This window comes from Euprymna scolopes, chromosome 37, assembly GCF_053919585.1.
Source record: "Euprymna scolopes isolate OS-2025 chromosome 37, ASM5391958v1, whole genome shotgun sequence".
Taxonomy (NCBI): Eukaryota; Metazoa; Mollusca; class Cephalopoda; order Sepiida; family Sepiolidae; genus Euprymna; species Euprymna scolopes.
The window spans coordinates 17,903,651-17,920,935 of record NC_136518.1 but is presented as its reverse complement, the minus strand read 5'-3'; the positions used below and the strand labels follow the sequence as shown (position 1 = coordinate 17,920,935).

At 35.6% G+C, this 17,285-nt stretch overlaps 1 protein-coding gene across 1 annotated transcript in view; it reads right to left on the bottom strand.

The window, feature by feature from the left end:
- The window catches only part of LOC145261108 (large subunit GTPase 1 homolog), a 62,602-nt gene that overhangs the window by 9,124 nt on the left and 36,193 nt on the right, over nt 1–17,285 (bottom strand). The window contains exons 11-12 of the mRNA XM_080119325.1: nt 16,564–16,687; nt 2,524–2,603 (exon numbers count right to left, since the gene is read on the bottom strand). Coding sequence (XP_079975451.1) covers nt 2,524–2,603; nt 16,564–16,687 — 204 coding nt within the window. The remainder of the gene's footprint in view (nt 1–2,523; nt 2,604–16,563; nt 16,688–17,285) is intronic.

Sequence of the window (17,285 nt, the reverse complement as noted above, 5' to 3'; positions counted from 1 at the left end):
TACCAAAGTTAAGCAATGTTGACCCTGGTCAATACCATATGGGTGACATTTGGGAATACCAGGTGCTGTATGTAGGAGGATATTGACATCTCCTTGCACAAACTACAAAAGTCTAACATCATCATCTATCCTGACCGAGATATACAAGCGAATGGGAATCACTTGTGAATTTAATATTCCTATGAAACTTTCTCCTTCGGAAAATGCCAGTTCAATTTCATTTTTTTTTTTTTTGTTTGAAATCCAGCTTTATCGGACCATAATATCAAAGCAATTAAGTTAATATTTTGACAGTTAAGTTAATGAAATGGCTCAATAAAGCTGGATTATGGAATATGATCGTAGCTGAAACATGTATGCATATCAGTAGCCAATAGTGTTTGTGTGTATATATAAATATACACACACACACACACACACACAATCGTGACACCCTACATTAATGATTCCCGAAAGGATGAAACACTATTGTCTGTTGGCATTTAATAATTATTATAGTAAGTAACAATGTCAGCCCCTTTAAGAAACTTGTTTCTTATCGTTGAGTACTTTCAGTTGTAATAAAGTTGGTCAACTTAGCTAATACGCGCAGACTGTCATATAATGATTAGATCACTGACTGACGTTAAAAGCATTTAATAAAAATAAATGTTTAATTTCAACTGTATCTCTCATGATTGACGGTAGCCGAATGGTTCAGGTCCTTGCTAATGAAGCCAGACATGACTTCTGTTGCCGAGGTTCGAGTCTCTCGACTGGCGTTAATCGTGACACCCTTCACTGATGATTCCCGAAATGATGAAACACTAGTGTCTATAAATATTTAATAATTATTATAGTAAATAATAATATATATATATATATATATATATATATATGATTGGGCAATCTAATAGAAAGACTAAGAGTACAAATGACCCAACCACAAAAATAAGGCCGATTAAGTCAAATTTATAATATTTAATACTCAAATAATTGCCAGCATTCAAATCGGCTCAATGGTTGAGCTTTCAGGTCAGAGCTACTGTTAACTGAAACAAATTTATAACATTATATCAGTTCCAAGAATTCAAGAAAGTTTTGATGTGCGACCGTTTCTAAGATGAAAGATTTTTTTAAATTAGTTCCAATGTTTCTTGTTTTTTGCAGATTCCATAAAATCACAAATAAACATCAAGCAAAAGCATCAACATTTTCAAACAAAGGAATCACCACCTATTAAGGCCAGAGGCTGCTCGAGGATATGGTGATCACCGGGACAACAGCATAGTAATCGGGTATAATTTGATTATTTAAGTGGACGGCTCAACAAGAAGTTGTTCACAGTGGAAAGCAGGAGAAAGTAGTCAGCTGGGAAGCAGACCAGTGGAACAGAGTCTCACAGGCGGACAGTTCTACGAAAGAAGCCTTGTTAATAGAATTTGCGTTTAGATTTAGGCGCAGATAGAGAGTGGGGGAAATTGTTGATAGTGGTTGTAGCTAGACGAGTGCTTTTTTTTTTTTTTGGTCACAGTTTGACAAGGGGAACCACAGATTGAAGCTGAGATGAGTATCAACGTTATTCATCTCTAAAAAAAAAAAAAAAAAAAAAAAGTTATTACAGAAGAAATACATGTAAGTTCTTGATGAGCCGTTCCATATAAGTTATCACTCTTTAACCCTTATCCTTGAGTGGCCTCTTGGCCTTGATAATGTCGTGATGCCTATGTGAAAAAAAAAAAAAAAATACATGTAAATAAATGTTCAACATCAATGTTTTTGCTCAACTTGCAGCAACGATGAATAGAGTTACAACAAGGTGATAGTAATAACCACAATCGTCTCAGCAACAAGAGAAGAGAATGCGAGCCACTAGACGTCCAGTTAGAAGGTTCTGCTGGAGGACGTCTACGGCACAATGGATATCTCCACTGGATCATCTGTAAAAAATTAAAAATCAATCCTGGGAACATGTTTACCAGAAAGAACAGTTGGAAATAAGTTATACACCATTCACTATGACTACAGCTATGTACCTAGAACACGAGCTATTAAGACTGACATAGTGATACGAGACAAGGAGAAAGCAGCAAGCTTAATAAAAAGTTAGTGTCTCCAATGATGCTGGGTTAAGGAAAGCTGCGAGAGAAAAGATAAAATACCAACGTTTTTGTACATATAAAGAAACTGGAATCTTAGGAAGATTTCTAACATTCCAATAATCATAAAAGCAAATGAATTCATGAAAAAGAATTTCAAAATTACCTGTCAAATATACTTCAAAAATACAATTGCGAATTACTTCTACCCAGTCATGGCTGACAAAACAAGAGCATGCTACCGCCATGGATTAAATAAAGGGTGCAGATTCCAAAATTGGACAGAAAGATTCTCCAAGTTCGACAAGATATACATGAAGAAGGTTAGAAGTTAGATCGACTAAAGTGTTGAAAAAAATAACACTTAGGATGAGAACAGTAGTTCGAATAATCCAAATAATATGAATTATCAATCCTCATCTAAAAAATTCAGAAACATACTTACATTGACATAATCTTTTAGAATATAACGAGAAGAGCGTGGACAATCAGGAACGCTGCTGGGTGTCATAAAACCACGCATATCTGAAAATACAAAAGTAGAATGTAAAAATTTATGTTAATAAAAAAAAATACAGAGAACGTAATCTCTTTTTGTTGTGTTTAGAAATATTCTCACTTCTTGTGTCTTGAAAGTTTTTTTGTTTTTTTTTTACATGGGGATTACCACTTATCAAGGCCCGTAAGCCACTCGGGGATAAGGGTTATTTTGTGTACAATAATCAATGGGATAATATCATAGTAATAGTTGGTATTGGAGATTTGATAAAGTGTCTTACTTAAGGGGGCGATTAATCAGGAATTTGTTTATGTTGGACTTGAAGACGTCCAAGTTGTAGTCAGGTGGGAAACAGGTAAATGGAAGAGAGTTCCACAGGCGTGCACTTCTCAGAAAAAAGCTTTGTTCATGGGATCTACATTTTGATTTAGGCACAGATAAAGAGTGGGGGAAATTACTGACAGTGGTTTTAGCTAGACGGCTGTTTATCGTGAAGGATTGGTGAGGGGGGACCAGAAATTGGAGCTCGGATGAGCACTTGCCATGGAAATAACGATAAAACAAAGACAACGTCTCTTCTGTGGGAAAGAGGTTGCAGGGAAGAGAAGAGAGCATCCCCCACTAAGCCACGAAGTCTATTTTATACTTTGTCAAGGCAGCATAGGCTGTTTTTTGAAGCTCCAGCCCAGATGTGGCAGCAGTACTCCATCTTTGGACGTACTTGGCTTTTATAGAGATAGAGAATTGCATCCGTAGTGGGAGCGGTAGAAGGATCCTACCATTTTCCCAGCGGCCCGGGCAACAGACTTGATAAACGTGTTCCATTTCAGATCAGGAGCTTGTCAAAACATGAAGCCTCCCCAAGACGAGAGCCATCCATTTCAATTGATGCTAGATGAGGAACAGATCGTTGATGATGTAAAGTTAGGAGCTTGGTTTTTGATGCATTAAAAGTAACCGGCCATCTCTTTTCCCCACTGAACGACGCGCTCAAGATCAGAGGAGAGGGAATCAGAGAAAACTTTGTGATTTACAGCCTTTGATGTGCTGCCATAGATGGTCGTATCATCAGCATAGATGTCAATGAATGAATTAAGTATGTGTTTTGGGAGATCATTTATGTAGATCAGGAAGAGAGTTGGGCCGTCTTCCTCTTTCTTCACGTATTATACAGATAATTTTCTTCTATGTTGTCCAGAATTTCCTCACTATTAAAAAAAAAAAAAAACATAAGGGAAAATTTTGTGTTTTATATATTAGACTAGTCTGCATGCCCGGCATTTCCCGGGTGTTTGAAGGTGTGTGTTGAGCACAAAAAAAAACAGTGGTTGTAGGCAGGCAGGCCTGAACTCATGATGCAAACGCAAAAAAGAAAGTGAAAGAAAACCTGCTGTTTTACCGCTACTCCACGACGCGACCAGAAATGTAAAGTGGTAGTAGGCAGGCAGGCTTAAACACATGTAGTCAAACAAAAGATGATTTGCAGAAATTATCGTTGCTTTTAAACCTCCGACGAAAGCAAATTAGACACAAGGTTGTTTTTAATCCGGGCGGGGGGGGTCCAACTCCCCCAAAAAGGGGGCACTGGGGCAGTATCCAAATAAATAGTAATTGTCTCAGTATGAAAGCTTCCCCTACATTGACCAAGGACCAATTACAGAACAGACACTACCCAGCACGAAGTCCACGCATTTGCGTTCCAATGGTTTTGCTTTATTAATACAAAAAAAGACAAACAGCCGACACTGCGTTCGTTTGTGAATCTGATCTGGGAAGTATGCAAAAACGTCTCACGGAATCTAACCGACACGAGAAGCCCCACCCAAAAAGCCTTTCGTGGACATACACAAACACGCGCGCCCATTTTGCCTTTTATATATTAGACTAGCAGGGGGTACCCGGCGTTGCCCGGATGTTTGTAGGTGTGTGTATGGGGGGGGGATAAGTAATAACCCTGTTTAAATATTATAAAAAAGACGATGCTAAAAAAATCAGAAAAACCAAAACGGAAAAAAAATGGCATAAATAAACCTGTCGGACGAACCTGCAATCTTAAGATAACAACGCTATGTGTATAGAGGGGGGGGGGTGAACTGTTGCCCGGGTGTTTAAAGGTGTAAAAGAAAAAAAAAAATAGTTTTGGTCGGGAGGCGGGATTGAACCCGGAAGCCTTGACGCAGGGGTGGAAACAAAAGCCAACTACTTCAACGACCACGAGTGAGAGTAATTAATTAGCGTGTTAAGTTAAGGCTTATAAAGCGAGTGAAAGAGGTTTGATTGACAAGAAGACGCTAAATGAGGTCATCGCGGGATCATTACGATGACGTGGAGTATTTTTAGTTTTCGCTTCCCCAGATGATGGTGGGAAGGGGGGAAAGCAGCTCCCCAGTGTCCAAATCGAATAGCAATTGTCTGATACAAGGAAAAAGTCCACATTGATCAAAAGCTGATTGCTTTCTGGACGTTTCGGCACGAAAGCCGAGAACAATGTTGTGTTTGAATTGGTTTCACTTTTTATACGAAAAAGCCGAATCAACACGTGAGAAGCCAAAATAGCAATAATTTTGTAAAAGTCGCTATAAATAAATCTAGACACGACACGCATTCCCAAATCATAGATATTATTATCTAGGGGCTATATAAACAGTTCTAAGCGATAGTAAACCCCCCCCCCCGGGAGCGTTGGCAAAAAAAAGCCTTTTCGAGACATACAAAAAATGCATTTTCCTTTTATATATATATAGACTAGCGGGGGTGCTCGGTGTTGCCCGGGTGTTTGTAGGTGTGTGTGTTTGGGGCGGGAGGAGTAAAGCAGGACAAAAAGGAAACTTAACCCTGTTAAAATATAAAAAAAAACGGTTAAACTTCTTTAAGAAAATAAAACAAAAAACAGCGATTTTATAGGTGTAAAAGAAAAAAAAAGTGGGGGGGCGTTGGTGGCAGGTAGGCTCAAACCCAGAGTCTTGAGGCCAATAGTCTGATACCAAACACATGCGCTACAGCAATGGAAGCAATGTAAGATGTTAAATATAGTGATTAAAAAGCAAACGAGATCAAATTGAGGTCAAACATCACACTATTCCGCAGTTTTTAAGTGCGTGTTTAATGAGGTCAAATCCTTTTACTGCGGGATAATTTTTTGGAGTTTGCTTACCCAACGTGCTGGGGAAAACTAGCTCCCCCGTTTATTAGAGGAGTGTCCAAATGAAAGCAATTGTCTGATATGACGGTGAAAACCGACATTGAACAAACGTTCATCGCTTTGCCGGGGAACTGCTGATACGATTCAGTTTCGCTTTTTTATACTGAAAAGCGAAACAAACACGCGGTGATCAAAAAAAATATTGAAAATAGTGCCTAAAAATCAGGCAAATTAAAGATAGTCACAACCCCCGTTCTAAACTCGTAGATGACCTGACCAAGCGCCCCCTCAAAAAAAGCCTTTTGTGGACATACACAAAAAGTGCACACAAACACACATTTTCGCTTTTATATAATAGAAGACAACCATAACTGCAATGAAGATTTCCGTTATTTTCATCAAAATTAGAAATATTTTCAAATTTTCACCATTATGGAATTCACGTTTCTTTTGCCTGAGATTTTGTTTTTTTAAGAATTATTTAAGAATTTTGCTTCTTAGTTTACTAAAATCATAACTATAACGCCAAGAGGAGGACCTTGGTAACTGGACAAACCTAGGTCTCCTGTTACTTTCTCAGGCTTGCATCTGGAGAGGTAACTCCATCTTTGAACTGCATAGCTACAGCAGATACTGCAGTACATCAGAGGAGATACAGAATGCATTTGCCTCACGAGACAAGATTGTCATCATCATTATTTCCAAAATGGCCTATTCGTGTCATACTTAACTGATCTCTATACATCCTTTCAATGATCATGGCCGTTACTTGAATCGAGTATACAAATTTCCAGAAGCTTCATACGAATTATAACGTGTCAGTAATTAACGATTATACTGATTAAAGAGATTGCTTTCTATACAAATAGTATAGATTTACAAAACGTTTAGACTTCGTGGCTTGGTGGGAGATGTTCTTTTCTCTTCACTGCAACCTCTATCTCACAGAAGAGATGTTGCAAGTTTGTCTCTGCTTTATCGTTATTTTCATGGAAAATGTTCGACTGAGCTTCAATCTACGGTCCCCCCTCGCCAAACTTTCACAAGAAACACTCGTCTAGCTGAAAACACTATCAATAATTCCCCCCCACTCTTTATCTGTGCCTAAACCTAAACATAGATTCCATGAACAAAGCTTCTTTCTTAGACCTGCACGCCTGCAGAATTGTCTTCCATTTTCCTGCTTCCCAGCTGTCTATAATGTGGTTGTCTTCAAGTCCAACGTGAACAAGTTTCTGATGAGACGTTCCACTTAAGTTAACAAATTTACCGAACTTCCATTACTATCGATTACTATATTGTCCTTTTGACTGCTGTACACTCTTTAACCCTTATCCTTAAGTGGCCTATCGGCCTTGATAAGTGATGACGCCTATGTAAAAAAAAGAAAAAAAAATGCAGGTAAAGAATAAATATCACTAAGAAATGGCTTTTTATAAGGTTTGTGCAATTCATATCTATTAGAAAGCATGACTATACCCATAACAAGCCTGGCAACCATGAAATACGGTTTATCATTGTGACAGAATGAGGCCATTGTATCGTTCATTTTTTAAAAATCACAAAATAAAATTTGCAAAACTGACAAAAATTATTCTTTCAGTTTCAAACTTTTAAAGCATTGTGTCTGTCTTTTTACCTACACTCTTCATGATGGACTATTTTAAAGAACAGTATTCCGTAACTGATGATTTTACCAAAAATGTAAAAGATTTCCTTAAAATAAAATTAAAATACAAACAGAAAAGCAAAGTGATGCAATTAGCAAACCAAAAAAAAAAAAAAAAGGGGGGAAAGAATTCTGGGTAATGTCAGTGCATACAGTTAATTAAAAAAAGTTGATGCTAAGTTGGGAAACCAGAAAAACCAATCCGGTTACTATTTACTTGTCTCCACACGAGGTCAGAGTTAGAGACAAGGTCGATTTTTAATGAGGAAAATCCAGTTCCTCAGAAAAGAGCACTCTGGATTGAAACAAAAATTTTAATTATCATAATCTAGAAAGATTTCTTTTTAACTGGGCGATAACAGATACTATACTTTGCTCCTAGCAGGATTTTTCTTTTTTTTTTTTTTTTTTTTTTGTATGTGTGTGTGTGTGCAAAACAGGTAAATTAAGACAATTCTGAATTTTTGAGATGTGAATGCTTCTTACGCTGATTAATCGGTTCGAATTCTTGTAAAGCAGAGCTAACCTCCTTTCCTTAGTGGAGAAAAGGAAGCATGTTTTTAACACCCAAAGAAGGTCGCAGGTTGCAGCAACCGAAACGTTGTGCTAATAACACCCAAGATGAGAATAATAGTCCGATTAATCACCATCACACAATAAAAGTATTAAAGTTAGCAAGGGAAATAACTTTGATCATTAATTAACTCCCTTATAGAGAAGGGAGGTAACTGTGATTATTGATTAACTCCCTTATAGAGAAGGGACGTAACTGTGATTATTGATTATTTCCCTTTAAAGTAGGGGAAGTAACTGATTTTATTTAAAATAAAAAGAGAATTACGATTTATACAATACAATGTGCCAATACTTGGCCTTTTGGTTAAGATCAAAGTGTAGTATCTATTCTTCAGATGCTGCACTTCCATTTCTTTTTCGGTGGAAGATCAGTCCTTCACGACTGAGACAATTTTTTAATTTTTTTACCTTTTCTCCACGTTAAAAAAACGACCCTGGTGTCTAACTCTGTCCCGTGGGGAGGCATAGTAAATAGGTACAATATGCCATTACAAAATTGTTCATTTTTGTTTAGACATGAAGCTCAATCAATATTTTTTTTTTTTGGGGGGGGGGGGTCATGCATATTTGATAATACTTTTTGGACTTATTCTACGCTAAACTCTCACCAAAATACCGCATTCACTCTATGGCTTAATCCTACTTGGATTATAACAAATTATTTTCTTTATAAGAGTTTATTTTTAAAAAAAAATTTTTTTTTTTTTTTTTTTTGCTCTTTTTCACTCCAAATAAGGCATATTGCCACTTGGAATGTAACTAGATATTATTTAGGATCATGTACAACAGGGAACTGTGGGAAGTTGAGCCGCATTACATTTAATCCTCTGCGGGTTAGTTACAGTCAAGGAAGCCGGAAACAAGAAGGAAATTCCAAAGTCTAGCAATCTGAGAAAAAAAAAATCTATTCAAGAAGTCTTTCTTGCATCTGGGGACCTAAACAGTGAAGGTGTGGGATTTTGCTGCTTAGCAGGTTAATCAGGTACATCGAGGGAATACAAGTGCTACAAGTTCATCATTTATAGGTATCCAAAACAAAATTTTTTTTAAATTTAAGTAATTAGGATTCTCCTATTACTCTGCTAAGTAATAGACGGCCGACTGTTTATTGGGTGATCTGGACTGTTGTCAGATCAGCAAGAAACAATTACACACAAATATAAGAATGAAAAGAACGTATTTAAAATTCAGTCATTATTAGATGAAATATTCAATCTCAATATAACTGCAATAACATCTTTTTTCATATATCTTTCTCTGTTAAATGATACTTCTGCAGAAAGCCCAGGATTTCCTCGCATGATGTTGTGATGGCAGTCTTTCCAGTGATCATGCTGGTCGGGAAAGCCGCTTTTGCAGTTTTTGGCGAAGGTTTTGAAGGTGTGTAGGATCTTGGAGACATCTGACATCAAACTTCTTGACGTTCACTTTGCCTCAACGTTTCCTTGGTTTGATCTGTGACTTCATAGTAGAGGAGCGCAAGCGGTGGTCTGTTGAGCAGTCATCAGCCCTCATGACAACTTGTGCGTTGAGCATTAGTTTGCAATCTCTAGCGTGTATGATCACATAGTCAATCAAATGCCAGTGTTTAAATATCGGGTGTTACTAGGTGACTTTCCATCGGTTCTCTTCTCAGAAGAGTATATTGTTACTATCAAATCATGTTCAGCAGATTTGGTCGGAAGCAGGGTGTCATTCATTGACACTTCCTACTCCTTTCTTGCCTATCGGTTCCACAGAGTACGGTCCTGCCCAACTCTAGCATTGTCGCCCAGAACAATCAATTTTTCTTTGCGAGAGATGGAGGAGAGTATGTTGTCAAGCTGAACCCGATTGCAGCTCAGGTCTCACAAAGAAATAAGGTTGAACACCAAAAGTCAAAATCATCTTCATAGTTAACCATTCTTCATAGCTGTGAAACTGCCTACACAACATAAACTGTTACCAACAGACACACAGTATCTCAAACAGTACAGTTCACTTTCGCTCCAAGATCCATTCCCTCCAAAAATCATCTCCTTGCTAGATGCCTTTGTTGGTTAAGTCATGCCCTTCGTCGACATCCAGGTGACTTTATCCATGAAGTCATCAACCTAGTACTATCACCAGGCTAAAAGAAAGATCATGGTGGCCAACTCAAAATCTGGCTCAGACCAGTGAAACAGGATGCTGAACCGATTCTGGGTCTTCACCTTTATCAAGTCAGTCATCGTAATTGCAAACGGCTGGTATTCATAACGGAAGCAACCTTGGATCATTGTGCCCAATCAGCTAGTCTTCAGGACATAGTGAACTTGTTGGAAAAAGCCATTCCAACTAACCCAAAGTAAATGTCACAATCATGTCCACCATCAACATTAAATAGTCACATGGAGTCTAGATAACCACAACAATCAAAAATTACACAAAAACAATAATAAAAATAGCTTTTTTGTTTTTGTTTTTTTTACAAAGGAGTAACCACTTATCAAGGCTCAAAGGCCACTTGAGGATAAGGATTAATGAGTGTACAGTGGTCAAAGGGAACATGTTGTAGTAATCGTTAGTAGTGGAAATTTGGTAAATTGGATTATTTAAGGGGATGACTCATCAAGAACTTGTTTACGCTGGACTTGAAGACAACCATACTCTAGTAAACAGGAAAACAGAACAGAGTTCCACGGGTGTGCAGTTCTAAGAAAGAAGCTTTGTTCATGGAATCTATGTTTAGGTTTAGGCACTGATAAAGAGTGGGGGGAAATTATTGATGGTGGTTTCAGTTAGACGAGTGCTTTTCGTGAAAGTCAGGACGGGGAGGGAGGGACCATACATTGGAGCCCAGACGAGCACTTGCATGATAATAACGATAAAGCAGAGACAGACTTGCAACATCTCTTCTGTAGAAAAGAAGTTGCAGAGAAGAGAAAAGGGCATCCCCCACTAGACTACGTACGATGTCTATTTTGAATTCTGTCAAAAAAAGGATAAGCTGTTTCTAGCAGCTCCTGCCCAGATGTGGCAATAGTACTGCATCATTAGACTTAGTATTCAATTGAATATTAAACTTTCTTGCAACTGATGATGACATTAGCTGTGATTCTATTTCAAAGAAAAAGATTTTAAAAAGTGAGACTCATGTCATCGGCAGCCATCTTGTCTGAAAAAAATTCCACAGCTCATAAAAAGGATTAAACTTCTGAGATTAATAAAAAAACATTTAAACTACAAAGAAATGATCCAAATAGGTCGAAAAATAACTTCTATCGCCTATGATAACATTTATTTGTTATGTATTTGTTTTTCGTTCTGTTAACCTTCATTTAAAAAATTCAGAAATCATCTGTGGATGCGACAGATGATTTCTGAATTTTTTAAATGAAGGTTGATAATCCGTATTATTTTGATTATTCTTCTCATCTTGAATGTTATTTTCACAACATTTTGCCCAATGTAACCCCCAAACTTCTTAAACTCTTTTTGCCTTTTTGTCAAATTCTGGAATTTACACAATCGGCCGAAATGTGAAAATAACAATCAAGATGAGAACAGTAGACAGAATAATCTAAATAATATGAATCCAGATTTTGAATTGATTTGGAAAAAAAATAAATAAAAATTTACAAATTAGGTACAAGGTCATAAAAAATATGACATGAATAAAGTCAGTGGTCATCCTATGTTTATGCTATTCTAAACTAAATGTGCTTTGGCTGATTCACACGTACATTATTTTTTTTCTTCCACCATTTACTGATTATTTACACTGCAATTGTTAAAAATTATTTGGAAAATTATTTCTAACTTGTACAAACACTTGTTTAAGAACAATCATCTTTTTTAGATAAACGTAGTGACAAACCAAACTAAGGCAATTATTGCATTCAATCAAATATATTTTACAATTATAAATACAAGAAAGAGATAATTAGTTGGTTTCTTGTGTTATTTCAAAAAAAAAAAACGGTTATTCAAGGAGAGGGGGGTATTCTTCTTTAAAAAAAGTCAGTTTAGCAGAAGTGTGATGCTTTTCTCTTCTTTTTTTTTTTTTTTGGTTAATCAAAGTTAACTCCCTCCAATATTTGAGAAAGTTCCTTCTCTTGAAAGTTCTTTTGTGAGAGTTTATTTAGAAACTCTCCTTATAAGTCAAGCATGTAAAAAGCAACATGAATCATAATAAACTCACGTATTCAAATTGCCAAACATCTTATTCAGAATATTTCCAACACAATGATCACCACAACATTCATTCTCTTTAGTATCCTATTTAAAACGTCCCCCTAGTAATAGGCCTCTGTCAGTCAGGGTTGACCAATGATGATGAGGTATGGAGCATGTTCCCCGCTGCTACATTGCTGATGGATACAAAGAACACCAAGACTATTTTGGCACCAATACTGTCGCAGGAACTGGTTGAATGAAGTTGTGTGTAATGTCAAACTATCTTAGAAGGTTCACTCTAGATTTTTTAAAGGTTTACTCCTCAATCATTTTCCATGCTTAGTTATTGAAAATTTAATTCAAAAATAAATTTTAACCACAAAAAAAAAAAATTTAAATGGAGAACGTTACTATTAACTACATTAAAGATTTTAAAAGAAATACAGCTAAGAAATTTGTCTAAAATAATTTGTTTTGGTTTGCATACTTGTGACATATTTGAGCTATAATTTTTTTTTATTTATTTAAACAGAATTTAAGCATTTGTAATTACCATAAATATTGGTTATAAGTAAGAAAACATGCCTCAGCAATGCTATTTCTTCTACAAGTTAGAGTAGATTCTACCCCCCCCCTTTTTTTTTTTAACTTTGTTACCAACTTGTCATATCAAGGGAAGTAACTTTACTAACTACAAATTTTCTCTATTCTTGTATATAAAGTAGCAATACACATGAAAAAATTTACATGGCTTAAAATATTTCAATATTCGTATACATAGAAAGAGCTTGATAAGCTAAGAAAGAATCTTTTAAATTTTTCAAATCCAATTAAAATCAAGGAAGTTATGACTATTTTTATGCCCTGCATGTTTGGATATTTTCCCCTCTTTAAGATCATATGCATTTTATCACTTTTTTTGCACTATTTTTTCAGTAAAAATGCTATATCTTTGTTAAAACACAAGACTAAGTAATAAAATTTGCCATATAAGTGTATTTTTGTGCAAGGAATCTGAATATGCTACTGAAAATCTCCAGAAATGAATGGTTTCCAAATAATCTGCAGTAAATGCACATAAATATGCTGCAATTGCTTAAAAATGCCATGTATTCATTAAAAGAAAAGAAGTTAGAGAACTCAAAGTTTAGTTGTAATGCATTTTATGTGCCAAAAACTGAAATCGAAATCTAGGATTGGTTAAAAATGAATATATTGCAATATTTCTTTGGTATTATTGTAGATTAATACCTTCTGTTACCCCCTCCCCATCTGACCACCTCTCCAAAATATGTGATTCTGCCTTTATAGACAATTGCATGTGAACAACTTGAAAAACTTTAATAAAAGATAAAAATTATTTTAGAATTTAATGTAAAATGATTTCTCATTTTGAATCATTCAAGCGTTTTAGGGCAGTTACCCACCCCTTTTTCCATGATAGATAAATCCTGGGTGTTTTTTTTTTTGTTTGTTTGTTTGTTTTCTAAAAGGTGATTATGCGTGGTTTTAAGAGGGTCTTTGTGCAATTATGAGAAGGTGGGGAGGTTGCCACTCTGACTTTGGGTTAATGATAGGGCTAAGGAAAATTATGTGTGAACATCCTGAAGACTTGATAGAAACAAAACAAAAACAATTTTAGAATTTAGAGTGGGGGTTAGTTTCACATAAATGTAAAATAATTCACCATTTCAAGACGATCCTAGCGTTTTAGGACAGTTGACCAATTTATTATTTTTTTTTGGGGGGGGGGGGTTAACCATGTGCACTTTTCTTTAAACGTTTTTTATGCTTTTTTTTTTACGTCTATATGGTTGGTTGTTTTTGTTTTACGGCATATCAACCCTTTTCAGGTTATTTAATGCTGAATCCAAAGATTTTGAAGAAAATTTTTTTAATAGAATATATTTGTTGTTTTCAAGTCGGTTTCTATTTAACCCATAGTTGGGACCCTAACAGGTACTACCACTCCGGGTCAGAGTGGACCTGGGAGCAATGGCAATTAAAGGGTGGCTCCACACTCCCCAAAGCCCACAAGCTGGGGCCTCACCACTGGATATAGTTTAAGGTCATATCCAGGACCACATTTATATGAGCTCACAGAGGAAGTTTGTTTAGTGGGGAACTCTGCCACTTGTACTTAGCATTATTGTTAAGGCTAAAGGTTTTAGGAGGAGGCTTGCCACTCATACCTAGGGTTAGACATAGAATTAAGCAAGTTTTTTTTTTTTTAAGAGGGTGTTTGATACCCATTGTGAAACTTTACAAGAATTATGACAAACACACAAAAATAAATGTTATTTAAAAAAGTGACGTCCCTCTAACAGAAAACATGATGCTTGGAAAAATATCAAGTATTTAAATTCTATTTAAATATAAAAAAAAGAAACAAGTTTTTGCTAAAGCTGACAAATTGTTAAAAATTTTGAATTAATGTTATTTTGATTTTTAATTACATTTCATGTCTTTTCCTACCATTGTTATTTTTTAACTGAGCACCTCCTACAAATATTTAAATATTGATTATTTTTTAAAAATTTTATTTTATTTTAATAATCAGGTAGATTAGTTTCCATTCGATAATAATTCACTGAAAACATTTTTTAAGGGACGAAAATTAGAAGTGTGTGTACCGTTCGTACACATGAACCAAAACATCATATTTCACATTTTTGCCTGTTAAAATATTTTAAAATTTACTACTACCCAATTTTTAAAAATATCTGATTTTTGGGTAATCACCGTTTTTTTGTTTTTTTGTTTTTTTTTTTTAATAGAAAATATAAGATAGTAAAGTTATGGCCATGAGTAAGTAATCAGTGATTGCCCATCTTATTTCTTTCAGAAGTAGGGTTACAACAAGACCGTTTCATTTTAAGATATTAGGTCCAGTACTTGTCTTCTACATTTAAAACTTTAATTCAATCCATAATTAATTCTTTCGATAAAATTTAAAGCAAGTTATTTGATATGATTGGCTCTTACTTATATTATAATTAAACTCTTCTTTTTGGCAGGCTTCTTTTTGGTTACTTCTGACAATAATAACACGGTCATTGGATGATTACAGACAATATTAAAATAACTTTATATGCTTATATTTTCTATTAGATATTAAAATCGCTTTTAACGCAAATACGTTATGCATGCATAAATTGTTTAAGATTAATTTCCCAACTCTGAGAGCAATTTGTTCAAACTTCTTGGCTTAAAATTCATAGGCAACATGAATTGGAACAAATACATTGAAGACATTGCCAAGGTTGCCGAAAAAAGGTGATCGATCTCTCTCTCTCTCTCTACCTGATAGAAAATTGTTAACATCTGTTAGTATCCTGTAGCTCCACAAAGCCACCACTTGCCCATGCGTGGAACATTATTACCATATCTGGGCTGGTGTATCTACCGCTAGTCTCTCACTCTTAGACAGGGTTAAAAAATAAGTCTTCAACCTAATAGGTTCCACACTATCAAGCAAACTCCAACCTCTGTCTCATCACTGAATGTTGCATGATTGTTTTACAAGTACCTTCAATGGAATGTGCTCTGACGAACTTGTAGCACTTGTGCCACTTGTCTCTCACTCCTGGACAGGGTTCAAAAAAGAGTCGCCAACCTGATAGGTCCTGAACTGTCATCTAGGCTTCAGCCTCTGTCCTATCAATGAAATGTTGCATCCCTCTGCCTGTTCTACAAGTAAGTACTTTAATGGTGAATGCTCTGACGAACTGCAAGCACTTATACCCCCTCGACGTGAAAACCCCCGACAAGCAGCTAAATCCCACCCCTTCACAGTAAAGATAAATAGGTGTAAGAAGGCCTTTTACTCCAATAGTTTCTTCCCCAGAACTGCTAGACTTTGGAACTCCCTTCCGGGATTCTGCATTCCCAACTGTACTGACATGCAGAAGTTCAAATGTAATGTGAACAGACATCTTGCTACTCATCTCTCTTCATAATATCCCTGCAACTTATGTCTCCGATAGTAGCTCCCTACTTCAAAGTGGCACTCTGACGTGTTTGGGGTGAAAATTGAATTTAAAAAAATAAATAAATAAAAAAAATAAAAAACTTGACGTAAATACCCAGACCTAATTTGATAAGCAAAATCCCACCCTTTCACTGTTGAAATTCTTAGATGCCAGAGAGCCTTCTACTCTACTAGTTTCTTCCTTTGAACTGCTAAACATTAGAATTCCCTCCCTGTCTCCTGCTTTCATGACTGTACTAACATGCAGAAGTTTAAATGTTATGTGAACAGGCATCTCGCTGCTCAACTCCCTACATAGTGTCCCTATAGACGTGGTTGCAAATAGTAGCCCCTTATGTCCAGGTGGCAATGTGCCTTGTTTACGATGAATAAAAGTAATACAGTAAAAATAAAAAAATTTCTTTTAAAATCTTTTTAATATCACAAACAGTAACGTGTTGAAAAAAAAAAAAAATTATAAAAATAACTTACATCCGTAAGCATACAGCAATTCCAAAGCCGTAGGTGGTCGTTGCGGATCTTCACAGTCACCAGGAGGTGGAATTATTATTCCATAAACATCTTCAAGATATTGACGAGGTATTCTTTCACACACCTGCAAATTTAAAAGATTTACTATAAGTCTTTTTTTTTTTTATTAAAAAATAATGTATACACTAGCAGGACCTATGGAAATTCCACAGGAGACTCATTCATACATAATATATTGATGTTGGCATTCTCTAGATGTTCAACATAAATTGAGACACCCTAATATTATTGTAGTTCTTTTGTTAAAACTGTAAAAGTATTTATCTAAGCTAGTAGGAATGCCTGGTGTAGCCTAGTCATAAAGTATGTTTAAATATATTTTAATTCTTGCAGATTTCGTATATATTATTATAGAGTTAATGTTCTATCGATTTTTATACGTTATAAAGTTGCGATTTCAAAAATAAAAAAAATATATCCATATGACATGGGTGCATCAGCTTGAATCAAAACCACAACCAAAACTTATGAAAAAAAAAAAAAAGATATATATATAAACTCGAGTTCCTTCAGCTAGAATCGAAACCGAAACAAAAGCTTATGAAGAAGTTTGGTAAAATTATTTATTACAAGAAATGGAACACCATAACAATTATGACAGTCACTCAGATGTAAGCGTGACACACAAAAATAATATACACGCTATCCTATTAATTATAGTT